Source organism: Saimiri boliviensis, chromosome 19 (assembly GCF_048565385.1).
Source record: "Saimiri boliviensis isolate mSaiBol1 chromosome 19, mSaiBol1.pri, whole genome shotgun sequence".
NCBI classification, from domain to species: Eukaryota; Metazoa; Chordata; class Mammalia; order Primates; family Cebidae; genus Saimiri; species Saimiri boliviensis.
In genome coordinates, this window is record NC_133467.1 from 39,586,439 (window position 1) to 39,600,145 (window position 13,707).

Below are 13,707 nucleotides of genomic sequence, written 5' to 3' on the forward strand. Positions count from 1 at the left end.
CGCGGGGTCCAGGGGTGCTCGGAGGGCAGCAGCCGGCGCGTCCCCCGCTTCCGAGGCCCCGCGTCCCCGGCCGCGCTCGGCGGGGCTGCTCCTGCGGCACCCCACCCCGGGCAGCCCGGCCTCCAGGACCCTCGGCCCCAGCCTCCGAAGGGCCGGGGTCAGGGAGCCGACGTGATGGCCAAGGCCTGCCCCCCTCCGGCCGCCTCCAGCAAGTTCTCCGCCTTGAGAGGAGGAGGGGGAGGCGGGGGGAGGCGGCCGGGCTGAGCCATCTCGGAGGAATGTGGCTTTGGCAGGACACCCCGTGCTGCCCGCTCCTCCCCGCGCCCCGGCCGGGCTCCTCCTCCTCCAGGGAAGGGTTCGGGGCAGGAAGGAGAAGCCCCGGAGCGTAGGGCAGTGCGGACGGCAGAAAGGGGGACAGAGGCAGGGGGAAAAAGCTTCGGCAAGCCAGCTGCCCTTCGCTCAGGCCCTGGTGGAAAGGCGACACTTCCCGGAGAGATGCGGCCCCCCGAAGAGCGCACGGAGGCCCCGCGCCCCGCACACCTCGGCCGGGAGCACTGGCGACCTCTAGTGGCCCGTGACCAGCCTGCAGGGCCTGGGGCTGGCGGGGCTCCCCTGGCCCAAACTCACCTCCTGGGCTCTGATGCTGTTCCCCCGCCCCCCGCCCCCCGCCCCCCGCCATCCCCACCTTCCGCCTTCACGCTGCTGAGGTGCCCGCAGCCCGACAAGGAAGAGCCCGTTTCTCATGTGTCATAACCATCTTTAATAAAAAATAAATTAGTTCTGGGTGGGAACCATTTCAGGAGGCAAGGTGTGGGGCTTGGGGCTGGGGTCTCATGCTCACATTTCTCTTTTCCACCCTCTGCCCAGCTGGGCCTTGCTCTGGGGAGGCAGTCTGTCTCCTCCTGCCTTCCCGGGTAACCGCAGCCCTAGCTAAGCAGGGAGGCAGGGGCAGGGATACTGGGCAAACGAGAAGGGGTCAGAGACTCCGGGCGGTTTAGAAGACGTGAGGTCTCAACATGAGCAATGAGGCTTCCAGCACAGAGCTGGAGTTGGTGGGAGACCACCCTCTAAGCAGCCCGGATTAGCGAGGAACTGCGAACTTGCTCTCCGCCTAGGAGTCTCGGGGAAACAGGTCTTGTCTTCCTCAGTCTGTGAACTTCTTTTTGAAAAGTGATACACGTTTGAGCACACACACACATCCACGCAGTCCCAGACGCGCACCGGGGGCGTTTGCGCACACCCATCACACCACCACACAGGCCCGACCACAGCCCTGAAAGCCACTGTCACGTCGCCACCCCCATCACCTGGAGGACATTCCTGCTGAGACTGGGACAGGCTGGAGAGCCAGGGGGTTCAGAGTGGGCCGATCAATGGGTGACCGATGGTGGCATAGAAAACCATGAGGGTGCCCCGGACCCCTTTCAGGAGGGCTCCTGGGGAGACCGCTCCTGGACGTGTGCGCAAGAGCGGCAACAGGTGGCTGTGTAGTAGGGGTAGACGCAGAGCCGGGCCTGTACCACCAGGGGGCAATGTGGAGAGCTGTCCTTGCATTGATCATCTGGGGACAGAGGAGGCCAGTGGGAACAAGACTGTCACCAGGACCCACCCGTCTGAGGGCGTGCTGACCATTCCCACTGGTCCTGTCTCATCTCCTCCCGTACTTCAGCTAATCCACTCTATTGGGGGTTGGGGAGAGGGGTCTCTTTACCAGGGCGCTGGCTGCAGGGTTGGCTGTTACAGGAGCGCTTCCTGGAGGGCCTCTGGTGAGGAGGGCAACGGGTGCTGAGGGTCTGGTTGGCGCTCAGGCACTGGACCTCCCGCGTCTGCAGTCCCCCCTGGCAGGAGCGAGAACACTGGGGCGACCCCGGCTGTCCCATCAGACCTTTGCCAGGCCCGGGATGCTCCTTAACCCCCGGCTGGCACCTCCCTCCCCAAAAGCTGGTGGTGGGGACCCTTACAGGACATCGTAAAATCCCAGATGGAGAGGGCCCGTCTGTCCTCCAAGTGGACAAGAAATGGGACAATGGTAAAGCTTGGCTCTTATCGTGGGGCACAGAGAGACCCGTAGGGGTACAGCGATAGGAGCACCCCTCCCCTGGGGGCCCAGGCGGAGCAGGGCAGGGCAGCCCGGCACTCACCGGGCTCCAGGGTGTCGAAAACCATCGGTCCTGGCAGGCCTGCCCTTGACAGGGCTGCAGGGAAGGGGGCCTGGGCAGGTGGGAACAGTTGCTCAGGGAGGTCACGTTGAACTCCGTCCCCAGTTTGGACACACAGATGATGTCTCTCCGCTGTGTGCCGGAGCCGCATTCGGAGGAGCACTGGGTGGCGAAGGGCAGGGTCGTAAGGGGCGGGGAGGACAGAGGGCGCCCCAAGTGCCCACAGGGAATCCCCTCGGGACTGGCACCCCCTTCCTGCCCTCAGCAGACGCTCAGCTCACCTCACCCCAGGGCCCTGTGTACCAGCGCCACGTCCGCTCACAGGGCCCCAGGCTGCAGGCGCGCATGTCGGGGGGGCGGCTTCCTGGTGGACAGCTCTGCTCAGTTCCTGCTCCTGCTTCACCCTGGCCCACCCCGTGGGCTGCCCCGCTCCCGAGGCAGACCACAGAGCGCCTCTGGATTCCCGTCCCACACTCGGCTGAGCACTGCGGAGCAGGAGAGGTCGGTGTGAGGGTCCTGCTGTGACCGGCACAGGGGACAGGACAGGGGCCGGGAGGGACACATCCTGGGTCTGCGTCTGGGTGGTAGGGAATGTCCCTGGGTGCCGGGCCTGTCGGGGAACCCTAGCCGGGCCCCTCGCGTAAGTTGGGGCTGTGCTGCGAAGGCTGAGGGTGTCCTGGGCGTGGTCACCCAGGGGGTTAGGGGCTCACCTTGGAGCTCCAGTCGCTGTGGAACCAGGCCGTGGTACAGGGTCCCATGTCACAGGCCTCTCTGCTGGGGGGCTGCGGGGGGCCCGACGCACACTCCTGCTTGCTCACTTCATCACCGGTGTTCCCCACGCAGCGAACCTGCCGGCTTCTCTGGCCTCGGCCGCAGCGCACGGAGCACTGAGAGGGCGAGGGGAATCCGGGGAGTGGGCTTCCCAGGGCTCCTCGTCCAGCCTCCAGCTCTGGGGCTTCAGAACCCGGCTCTGCCTTCCACCCCCAGCCCAGCAGTCACATGGCTTCGCGGGCTGAGGAGGAGGCTGAGCCCCGGGGCCCTGGGCCCCCAATCCCTGGTTCAGTCCCTTATCTGACTTCTATGCCGGGGTTCCATAGGAAACCCTGTTGGTAAACAGCTTCCGCTGATGACGAAGTAGTCAGGAGCTCTTGCTCCCCGGTGCCCATTCTCCTCCCAGCCCCTTCCTGCCCGGCGCACTGACCTGGCTCCAGGGAGAGCCAACTTCCCAATGGCCACAGAGGCGCAGCTGGCAAGACTGGGTGATGTTGGGCCGGGGCAGATGTCCACAGCGCTCCGGGGACACCGAGGAGCCGCCGCCCCCAAAGTCCTGCCGACACTGGAGCTGGCGGTGCTGGGTGCCGGGGCCGCAGGAGCGGCTGCAGGACGTCCACTCGCCAGCCTCCCAGCTGCGGGCACCGGCAGGGTGGGGAAGAGGAGGAGCCAGGTGAGACGTGTGGGGCCTCGGAGGAGAGTGGGCACGTTCGGAGTCTGGGTTCCCGTGGGGGCTCAGGCTGCTGTGGCTTTCTTGCTGCCTACGGAACGTCTGCCTTTCTAATCTGATCTAATGTCTCTCTGCAGCCAGGAGATGTCACATGGAGTGCAGAGTTCAGGTAAGATTGTGGGGGCAACCGCTGTGTTTCCAGTACCCCAACCCTCCCCGTGGGCCATACTCACTATGAGGGGCAGGGGGGGCCGTGGCAAGGTTCAGGGGAAGCTGGGGGCCTGGCACCCGAGGCGCAGCTGCGTTCATCCAGTTCCTCTCCCGACTCACGGGAGATGCAGAGGAAGATGGGGCGCCAGACACCTGCGTGGGTGGGAAGGCAGCCGGGGAGGCAGGAGGCTGGAGCCCAGGCTTAGCGGCGTCCCAGGTGCAGGGGTGGGCATGGCCCCGCAATCGGGGATGTGGGATCAGGGGTGTCAGGTGGGGGTTTGGTCGAGGTGCGGGGAAAGCACTTCGAGGTCTCACCTTTCCCGCAGGACACTGAGCAGGCGGAGTATCCCACTCGTTTCCAGTATGCAGCTGGAGACCCCAGGGGTGTCCTGGGATGGTGTGGGGCGGGCATCTGGGGTATCCGCACCTGACGCTGAAGGGTTCCTGGGGTACGGGCTGGGCGGGATGCTGGAGCTAGTGGGGGCTCCACCCTCAGAATCTCTGCAGGGGAGCAAGAGAATCAGATACCACCCCACTGCCCCGGACCCTCTGCCTCCTCCTTCCAGGTGCAGGGGTCAGAGTCTTACCAGGCTGAAGCTGGGGCACAGGGGGCTCTGGGGTGGGGTTCTCAAGGATTGAAGGAGGTGAAGAAATGACATACTGATAAAAAACGCCTGGATTTTCCTCCTGAAAGATCATCTGAGAAGAGAACAGATGCATGTTTGGGGATGGCCAGAGGGGGATGCCACCAGCTCTCTCTCCCATCTTGACACCCACAGCTCTGCCCTTAAGAGGGAACGGCCTCCCTCCCCAGCATCCAGCTGCCCCCAGCCCCAGGCTCACATAGACATCCACAGGCTGGGTGGTGGGACCTTCAGCCGACAGACTCTCCCCTTTGCCCTCCTCCCGTGGAGGACGGTTATATTGAAAGACGGTCCCGCCGGCCCTGTAGGACCCAGGGGGATCCACGGCCCAGTTCCCATTGATGATGGACTGGCCCCCGGGGCCACGAAGTGCTGTGGGTCAGAGGTGAGAGATCAGGAAATTCCTGGGTGGTAATACCTTCCTCTCCCCCTGCAGCCTTAGCCTATAGAAGCTCTCAGTAGAACCTAAGGTCTCCCCAAGCCCTCTTAGCTTCCTCACTCCTTCCACGAGGGAGGGATGAGGCCCTGGACTTCTCCGTGTGGCTTGCCCGCTGTGCTGAGTTGGGGTACGGAGGGCAAAACAGAGACGGAAGTGGAGGGGAGGCGGCTCGGTGCTCACCCAAGTAGTTGGAACTGGGCCGGAGCTGGGCAATCTGGAGCCGTGAGGCTCCTGCTGGAATCCACAGTATCTTCTGATAGCCCAGGGGGCCCCCTCGGTCAGTGAGGTTCCCCGAAACGAGGCGACAGGTAGAATCATCACCCCCACAGACTCCACAGCCATCAGGACGCCTGCCAGAGCCAAGGATTCCATCACAGCCGGGGCTCTGGAGAGAGTGAGGTGAGGCAGCGGCCACAGAAAGCCAGACACCACCTCAGTCCACCCCGGGCCCCTTGGGGAGAGCTCACTACCCTGCTCGTTGTGCCACAGTGAGAGCACAAAAACAGCCCCACTGTCCCCAGCCAGACCCAGGGACGCGGACAGGCGCGAGATCAGATCCTTCCAGATCTGTTCAGCCCAGCTTGGCTGGTGAGAATTCTCCCTTAGTGATCTCATTCTGGTGTTCCGTTGATGGATTGATGAATGAGACTGTGCAAATATGCGTGTGTGCGTGTGTTCATGCATGTGTGTGTACATGCGGATGCATACAGAGGTGTGTGCATCTGCATGTGTCTGCGCATGTGTGTGTGCATATGCATTTGTATCTGTGTGTATGTGTGTGTGCGCATATGTGTGTGTGGGCCTATGTGTGTGAACATCTGTGTGCATGCGTGTATCTGTGTGTGCATGTCTGTGCATATGGACGTGTATCTGTGTGTGCATGTGTGTGCACTTCTGTGTGCGTGTGTGTATCTGTGCATGTGCGCATGTCTGCATATGCATGTGTATCTGTGTGTGCATATGCATGTGTGTGCATGTCTGTGCATGTGTATCTGTGTCTGCAGGTGCATGTGTGCATGTCATGCGTGTGTATCTGTTTGCATGTGTGGTTGTGCATGTCTGTGCATATGCATGTGTATCTGTGTGTGCACGTCTGTGTGCGTATGTGGGTGTATCTGTGTGCATGTGTGTGTGTGCATGTCTGCATATGTGGGTATATCTGTGTGTGCATGGCTGTGTGCATATGGGGGTGTATCTGTGTGCGTGTGCGTGTGTCCGTCTGTTCATATGCATGTGCATCTGTGTGTGTGCATATACGTGTATGTCATGTCTGTGCATATGTGGATGTATCTGTGTGTGCATGTGTGTGTGCGCATGTCTAATATGCATGTGTATCCGTGTGTGCATATGTGTGTGTGTGCATGTCTGTCCATATATGCATATATCTGTGTCTGCATGTGTGTGTGCATGTCTGTGCATATGCATGTGTATCTCTGTGTGCATGTCTGCACATATATGGGTGTATCTGTGTCTGTGTGCATATGCATGTGTGCATGCCTGTGCATATACATGTGTATCTGTGTGTGCGCACATACGCATGTGTGTCTGTGTGCATATGCATGTGTGTGTCTGTGTGCACGCACACGCACTCTGTCTTCCCTCACCAGACAGCGTCCAGCCACACAGATGTCAGGGGCCCCAGGCTGACACAGGGTCCCATCCTGGACCTTTTCGGTGTGACGGACATAGAAGCGGAAGCCACGGGGCCGGCAGTTCAGTTCACAGCGCTGGGAGCCCTGGACTAAGGGACAGGGTAGAAAGGTGGTTAGTGGGCTCCCTGGTGGGAAGTTAGCTGAGAGAGGCTCCGGGGGGCGCTCTGAGGTTGCCCAGGTCACTGTGGATGGAGGGAATGTGACAACTGTACAAGCTGAGAAGGTGGTCACGTCAGTCGAGGCCACCGAGACCATCGAGGAGGCTCTAAACGGAGAGAAGCATCCCTGACGCTCATGATTCTGTGTGTTCAGAGCTCATGAGCGCTTTTGGTGCCAAGTTAACACAGGCCTGCCGGGTGCTGTGGCTGACACCTGTCATCACAGCACTTTGGGAGGCTCATCTGAGTGGGTCACAAAGTCAGGAGTTCAAGACCAGCCTGGGTAATATGGTGAGACATGTCTCTACCAAAAAAAAAAATACAAAAAATTAACTGGGCATGGTGGCACACACCTGTAGGCCCAGCTACTCAGGAGGCTGAGGCAGAAGAATCCCTTGAACCTGAGAGGCTGTGGTTGCAGTGAGCCAAGATTGCACCACTGCACCCCAGCCTGGGCAACAGAGGGAGACACGGTCTCAAAAAAAAAGAAAAAAGAGAACAGGCCAAAGATGAAATGGATGATGGATGGTAACCCAGGAGCAACTGATATGATAGCGCCCAGGATGTGCAGCACACCCCCACCCGGCTATCACGGCTGGCGGGATCTCTCCCACACGGCCCTCCCGTGTCACAGCCACCCGACTTCCGGTGATGGAGTCGGACCAAGTGTGCCTCCCACACCTCTTCCTCCCAGCCCAACCCCTCTGCAGACCATTCGCCACCTGTGCCGTCTCCTGACCCAGCCCCAGGGAGAAGAAAGAAGGCATAGCTCGCAGGGGAAGCAGAGGGGCTGGAAGTCATTCCGGGATGCGAGTAAGCAGGGGTCTCCTCTCTACTCATCCCGAATTCCAAGCCACCACTGCCCAGGGTGGGCAGAAAACCTCACCTTCAGTGAAGGGCTCCCACTGGTACAGCTGGCCCATGAATTCCTGGGAGTCAAAGGCCGCGCACTGCAGGGCCCGGGGGTCTGGCTGCTCGGGGGGGCAGGGCTGCGGTGGGGGGTACAAAGGAGTCAGAGCTGGGGAGCAAAACGGGAGTAGGGTCAGGGCTGACCCTGGGGAGCAGGCAGGAGGCTCAGGCCAGTGGAAAAGCTCCAAGGCCCCTGCCCTGATGTGGTCAGACGCCAAGGCCCTCCTCCCTCAGGTGCCCAGCAGACAAGCTGAGGACCCAGCTTCAGGGTGGGGAGGCCCACGCTGGAGGCTGAGGTGGGGAGAGGAGGTCCAGGGAGGCTCACCGCTTGGCTGCAGGCTCTCAGCTGCTCACTCTCACCAGAACATCTTGGGACAGAGCTACTGGGAGCAAAGAGGCTCCAGAGGGAGCTGGCATGGGGGCCATTGGTCAGCAGGGGAAGCCAGCCGTCCCAGTGCTGAGGGTCAGGCTCCAGGTGAGGCCCGTGAGGAGTCCCTGCTGTTCTCCAAGGCCCTTGGCCCTGCTGGCCTCGGCCCCGAGGGACTGAAGCGAAAGGATCAGGGCGTCTCCCTGCTGCCTGGGGACCGGCCCAACCCTGGGAACTTGGCCTTTGGGGCTGAGGGGATGCATGGAAGAAGCTACTTTCTCCTGAGGAGCGGGTGGGTGAGGGCGGCTCTGTGCCAGAGGCCTGGGCTCTGGGGTGGTGCCGTGGCAGGGCAGGCCTGGTTCCGGGGGGCTCCTCTGTCGCAGCAGTTTCAGGGCTTAGAGGGTCTGCTGGGGGGGATGGGGTGTGGGCAGACGGTCCTGGGAGAGGGAGCTCAGTCTGGGGGTTGCCGTTCGAGGAGAATGATGCTGCTCTTGGAGTCGGGGATGGAAGGGGCTCTTCCCCTCTGGAGACCAGGCTCAGCTCAGATCGGGGTGGCCTCCGGGGATGCCTGCGGCTCCGGTGCAGTGGCAGGGCAAAGGGCACTCTCCCATAACCGAACATTCCTGGCTTGATGGGGTCTCGAAGCCGGGACCTGAGAAGGTGTGTCAGCTGTGGGGGCACAGCTCTGACCACCTCTGACCCTTGTCCCCACTTCACTTCCTGGCACCAAAGACGAGCCCTTGGAAGCAACCTGCGCTCCCCTTCCCTTCATGTCACATGCCCACCTTGCCCAAGGCCCACCTCTTCCACCCACGCCTCACCTCCTGGCCCCTCGAAGCTCCTGGGTCTCTTCTCTCCCTAGGTGGGAAGCGGGACCTCGAAGTGGGGCACCCCTTCCCCAAGACTGTGGCCTGTACAAGGGCAGGGTTTCTGGAGAAGCCTGGGGTCTGGGACCCTGGCCCCGGGGGAGGAGGGCTTCTGGATGTCTTGGGGGCCGGGGAGGGAGGGGCAGGCTTGGGCGGAGCTGCGCTGTAGGGATCTGACAGGTCCTGGTCCGGCGCTGCACCCCCACCCCGCAGGGCTGGGAGCAAGACGCCCACTGGACCCAAGGTCCCCAGACACCTTCGGGGCCCTGGCCCTCCTCTGTGGGTGTCTGGAGCAAGTGTCCGGACAACATCTATGCAGAGAAAAAGGTCAGACAGAATTGGAAGGATTAGAGGGCACTGTCCAGATCTGTCCTCCAATCAGAGCAAGGCTCGGGCTCATGGAGGCGCTACCAGTCCGAGGTCACATTCAGGAGCAGAGGGAGGATGAGAATTCGGCCTCTTGGTGTCATGAGGCAAGGACGTGGGGAGTTGGCAGGGGAGGCAGGTGGGCTGTGGGCAGTGGAGGCGTGGCCTGGGAGGTGCGGGGAGCCCAGGGGGAGATGGAAGGGCGGCAGGCAGGCTGCAGCTGCTCTCTCATCCAGAGCTCACCTCCTGATCCAGGCAGAGCTGAGGCAGGGACAGAAGCAGCAGCAGACACAGCCCGGGCCTGCAAACCAAAGGCCAGGGGAAGGGCAGCAGACTGGAGCCAGAGGGGGTGTTGCGACACCGCCCCCGCCCCCCGGCAGGCTCCCCACATCCTGACTACCAACTTCTCAGAAAGCAGAAGTTACTCATCACTTCCCGTGCCCCTCCCAGTGGTCCCCTTTCCCTCACTTCCAGGGACAGGGAGAGCCGTCCCAGCCCCCCCCCCGCACCCCCTTCTCTCACCTGCCCGCCCAGTTCTCCATCACGCCTCCCTCTGCTGCCCCAGGGCAGGGAGGAGCAGACTGGTCACAAACACTACACGGGCATCTGTGCGCGGAGGCTGCTCTCTGCGAGGACAGAAGCCTGGCGGTTACCTCTCCAGTGTCCAGAGAGGATGGAGGAGGGGGTGAGACCTGCCCATCCCTGTACGAGCCTCAGCATGGGAACAGGGAGGATGGCTGCCTTTTCCATCTGTAGAGGCTACATGGTTGGGAAGCTGACCTCAGCCTTCCAGTTAAGTAAGGCCCAGTCCCCACCCCTGGGCCCTGTAAGGGGTTCTTAGCCCCTCCCCAAGTCCTACCTAGGGACTGTTTCTAGGCTGGCTCAGGCACACACAAAAGGCACTTTTTTTTTTTTTTTTTTTTTTTTTGAGACGGAGTTTCGCTCTTGTTACCCAGGCTGGAGTGCAATGGCGCAATCTCGGCTCACCGCAACCTCCGCCTCCTGGGTTCAGGCAATTCTCCTGCCTCAGCCTCCTGAGTAGCTGGGATTACAGGCACGCGCCACCATGCCCAGCTCATTTTTTGTATTTTTAGTAGAGACGGCGTTTCACCATGTTGACCAGGATGGTCTCGATCTCTCGACCTTGTGATCCACCCGCCTCGGCCTCCCAAAGTGCTGGGATTACAGGCTTGAGCCACCGCGCCCGGCCCTTTTTTTTTTTTTTTTTTTTGAGATGGAGATCTCACTCTGCCACCCAGGCCGGGAGTACAGTGGTGCCATCAAAGCTCAGTGCAGCCTCAAACTCACAGGCTCTCCTTCCTCGTCAGTCCTGAGAAGCTGGGACTGCAGGCCTGCACCACCAACATCCAGCTAATTTTTGTTATTTTTTGGTGGAGACGGGAGCCAGCTAAATTGCACAGGCTGGTCTCGAACTCCTTAGGCCTCAAGCACAAAGTGCTGGATGACAGGTGTGAGTTACCACGCCTCGCTGGAGGGCTCCTTCTAAAACGGTTGTCATTGGTTCCCACTCCTGGCCCTCCCAGAGATACCTAGAAAGAGGAGGAGGAAGGCCCCCCGAGGATGTGCAGACCCTCTCTGAGGAGCCACCAGAAGCCCCTTCTTTAGGTCTTCCAGAATCAGGACCTGCCCCAGCCATCTCTGGGTCCTGCCTGCCTCCCGCTTTCTCTTCCCTCCTTAGATAAGCTCCTTAGGGAAAGCACATCTCAGACGCTTTTTGGCCAAGGGATAAGCTAAGTGGACTGATGGTTTAATCTCTAGAAAAGAAGCTGGCAATGTGACACCGCCCCCCCCCTCCCGTGCCAGCATCCGGCTTGGTTCAGTGAGGGCTTGCTTCCTGTGCAGCTCCACAGGCTGGGGAACCGGGAGGGAGAGTGAGGGGCCGCAGCCACAGGCCTCACACTCCGAAGAGCCGGGAAGTCCACCTGAAGTCCAGCTTTGAACACTGGAGAGGTGAGACTTGGAACCCTCCCCAGCCACAAAGCCTGACTCTCTTTGCCACCTTCTCACTTTGAGTCCTTCCCACCCCGGCTCTTCATCCCACTCTTAGTTCTGCTTTCCAGGAAAAAAAAAAAAAAAAAAAAAAAAAAAAAAAAAAAAAAGCTGTTTCTGTTGGATCTGAAAGGCACCCAGGAGAGGAATCCAGGGAGCCCTCACGTTGCTGAGGTGGGCCAGCTCTGGGGTGGAAAATGACCAAGAGAAGGGTAGGAATGTGCCTGGGAGCATTCGCTTAGCCCCACGGCCCTCCCTGAGACCCAGGGCTTGGAATTTGAGGGAGGGGTCAGAGTGGCTGAGCCAGAGCCGCCTAGTGGCTTGGGGTTGGGAAGGGGGTTGCTGATGACCACTCCTGGCTGGGCTGGCCACTGAGGTCAGCATCTCCACCCTGACTCAATGGGGGAGGCCAGGGTCTCCAGAGAAGGGCCCATGTTCCACCCAAGTCTTCAGCCTCTGCCTGACTCTTCCTTCAGCTGAGGGAAGAAGAAACGGGGTGCTTTCACTGCCGGCCCCTTCTCTGATGCCAACCCCTCTTGATGCCCTCTCTGCCTCTGCTTCTCTGTGCCACCCAGATTCCTTCTCGCCGCCCCTCTCCATGGGTCTACCCAGTACACATAATCCCGTCCCGAGCTAGGTTTGGCTTTGGCAGTTCCCTGGAGAAGTGAGGGGTGGGGGTGACGTGAGCTCCCGGGGCCAGGGCCAGGCCTGGCTCCCTCTCTGGAAAAGTCCCACTCCACCCTCCCCTGCGCAGCCCAGCAGGGGCCCATGCCCCCTCCTCTGCAGAAACAGGCACACATTTGTGCTTCTGACCCCTTTCCATGTCCCTCTTCTGGTGTCACTCCTAGCCCAGGACAAGGACAGGAGAGGTGAGAGGTGGTCGCTCTGCTGCCAGGCTAGATCCTGGTCTGGACAAACGCTGGCTCCGCCTGGCCACACCTCCCCACACTACCCAGTGAAGACCAAGGAACGAGACGTGTTGAGGGCTCCCCCCTTCACCCCGAGGGCTCCCCTCTGTGCCATGGGGCACTTCTGGAGAAGACTCGGACCCGGTGTTTCTGAGTGTCTCAATTCCCTGGTCCTCACACAGCCCTCCACTCCTGGGTCCGGGAGGCCATGCCAACAACTTTCTTTTCTGTCAACCTCTTCTGCCATCAGGCTGAGCTGCATCAAGGGCACCCACCTGCGTCCCTCCCGGCGACACTGTTCCTCCAACTCCAGGAGTGCAGTGTGGAGCACACCCTCCGACAGCACCGTCCTGGGGGGAGGGCAGGAGGCTCCAGGCGCGCGTGAGGGTCGTGGGTCTGTTTTCCAACTTTACTATGTGACTTAGGGGGAATTTTCGCTCACTCCCCGCACGTGTGATGGGGCCAGAGTTCCAGGAGATCAGACCCCCTCCCCAGGAATTCGACCCCAGGGGCTGGAAGATGTCCGAAGCCACCGGAGCTGGGGCTGGGGTCGTGGCAGGGGCGCGACCGCACAGCGCAGGGAGAAGGGGCGACGCGGGCGCGCGGGGCCGTGGGTCTAACGGGACCCGGGGAAGGGGCGGCCGGGGCCGGGGTCCCGGGGAGGTCTCTACCTGCTCTGCGCGCCCCCGGCGGCCTGTTAACCCTTCTGCGCCCGGGCGCTCTGTCTCCCGGCAGCCTCGCTCCGCGGCGGCCACTGCGGCCCCTGAGCCGCGCTCCGAGCACCGCCGCCTCGGCCGCGACTCCGCCCCCTCGCCCGCCCCCGCCCCGCCCGCCACGCGCCCCGGCCCGCGCCCCCCGGCGGCCCCGGGGTGTGGACGGTCGGCCCCGCGGTCCGGCTCGCCAGGGCCACCCACCCCGGGCTGCGCGCCGGGCGCCCCCCGACGGCTGCGGTCGGGAGAAGCCCAGGCGGGCCCGGCCGGGGTCGGAGGCGGCCGTCGCTCCCGGGCGCCGTCCTCCTGCCCGGCTGGAACTGGGGACTTCAGCAGCCCGGGCCTCCGGGAGGCTCGGGTGGGCGGTGCGAGCGCGGCGCGGAACAGGCGGGGCAGCCTCCAGGGGCGCCAGGAGCCGGGCGGCCTGGGAGAGCCGCGGGTCCGGGAGGGCCGCGCCCTGGACGGAGGTGCCCGCGGCCCCCGACCCGCGTGGGTGCAGGCTCCCTCCACGCGGCCCCCCTGCGGGCTCAGGCACTCCTGCCTCTCCCGTGCCGGGCAGTGAACCCCGTGGTTCGGACTGCTGCGACCTCTGGGAGCTTCGGTTTCTTCCTCAGTAAAGTTTTACCCTCGGGACTTAGCGGAAGGACAGCGTGCTGACTTCTGAGTTGGACTGACGTGGTTCGAACCTCAGCCCCAGCACTTGCCGGCTCTGTGGGCTTCGATGAATACTTCCACCTTTGTGTGGTGCCGTTTGCTCATCTGCAAAATGGGACTAATCTAATATATGCGATGGGCTTGGAGATGTCTCTGTCCATTTACATCTGGAAGAATGCACTCCAAACTGTAGTATTGGTGACATCTGGGGAGC

General features: G+C 61.9%; 1 protein-coding gene across 8 annotated transcripts; it reads right to left on the reverse strand.

Moving 5' to 3' along the window:
* Nucleotides 1-736: 736 nt before the first annotated feature.
* On the reverse strand, nucleotides 737-12,951 carry ADAMTSL4 (ADAMTS like 4). Of its 8 annotated transcripts, XM_074389927.1 has the most exons (19): nucleotides 12,801-12,950; nucleotides 12,405-12,479; nucleotides 9,734-9,837; nucleotides 9,455-9,512; nucleotides 8,801-9,156; nucleotides 7,938-8,631; nucleotides 7,590-7,692; nucleotides 6,498-6,634; nucleotides 5,074-5,278; nucleotides 4,654-4,826; nucleotides 4,398-4,509; nucleotides 4,126-4,311; nucleotides 3,834-3,963; nucleotides 3,361-3,565; nucleotides 2,870-3,046; nucleotides 2,441-2,644; nucleotides 2,142-2,321; nucleotides 1,712-1,856; nucleotides 737-1,561 (listed from the first exon to the last, which is right to left on the reverse strand). In XM_074389927.1, the coding sequence occupies exons 3-19, from the start codon at nucleotides 9,751-9,753 to the stop codon at nucleotides 1,425-1,427; spliced, it is 3,222 nt and encodes a 1,073-aa protein (XP_074246028.1). In that variant the 5' UTR covers nucleotides 9,754-9,837; nucleotides 12,405-12,479; nucleotides 12,801-12,950; the 3' UTR covers nucleotides 737-1,424. The 8 variants fall into 8 exon arrangements, with proteins under 8 accessions (XP_074246028.1, XP_010328043.3, XP_074246026.1 ...); XM_010329741.3 differs by lacking the exon at nucleotides 12,405-12,479; XM_074389925.1 differs by having other exon boundaries at nucleotides 4,398-4,826.
* Between the last annotated feature and the right edge of the window lie 756 nt (nucleotides 12,952-13,707).

What these genes read in the sequence shown, in the direction of transcription:
- ADAMTSL4 (XM_074389923.1), bottom strand. Translation starts at nt 9,753, where the DNA reads ATGGAGAACTGGGCGGGCAG. An exon ending in ATGGAGAACTGGGCGGGCAG is followed by an intron (nt 9,513 to 9,733) that starts GTGAGAGAAGGG and finishes TTTGGTTTGCAG; the next exon opens with GCCCGGGCTGTGTCTGCTGC. An exon ending in ACAGCGACTGGAGCTCCAAG is followed by an intron (nt 2,645 to 2,869) that starts GTGAGCCCCTAA and finishes CCTGCTCCGCAG; the next exon opens with TGCTCAGCCGAGTGTGGGAC.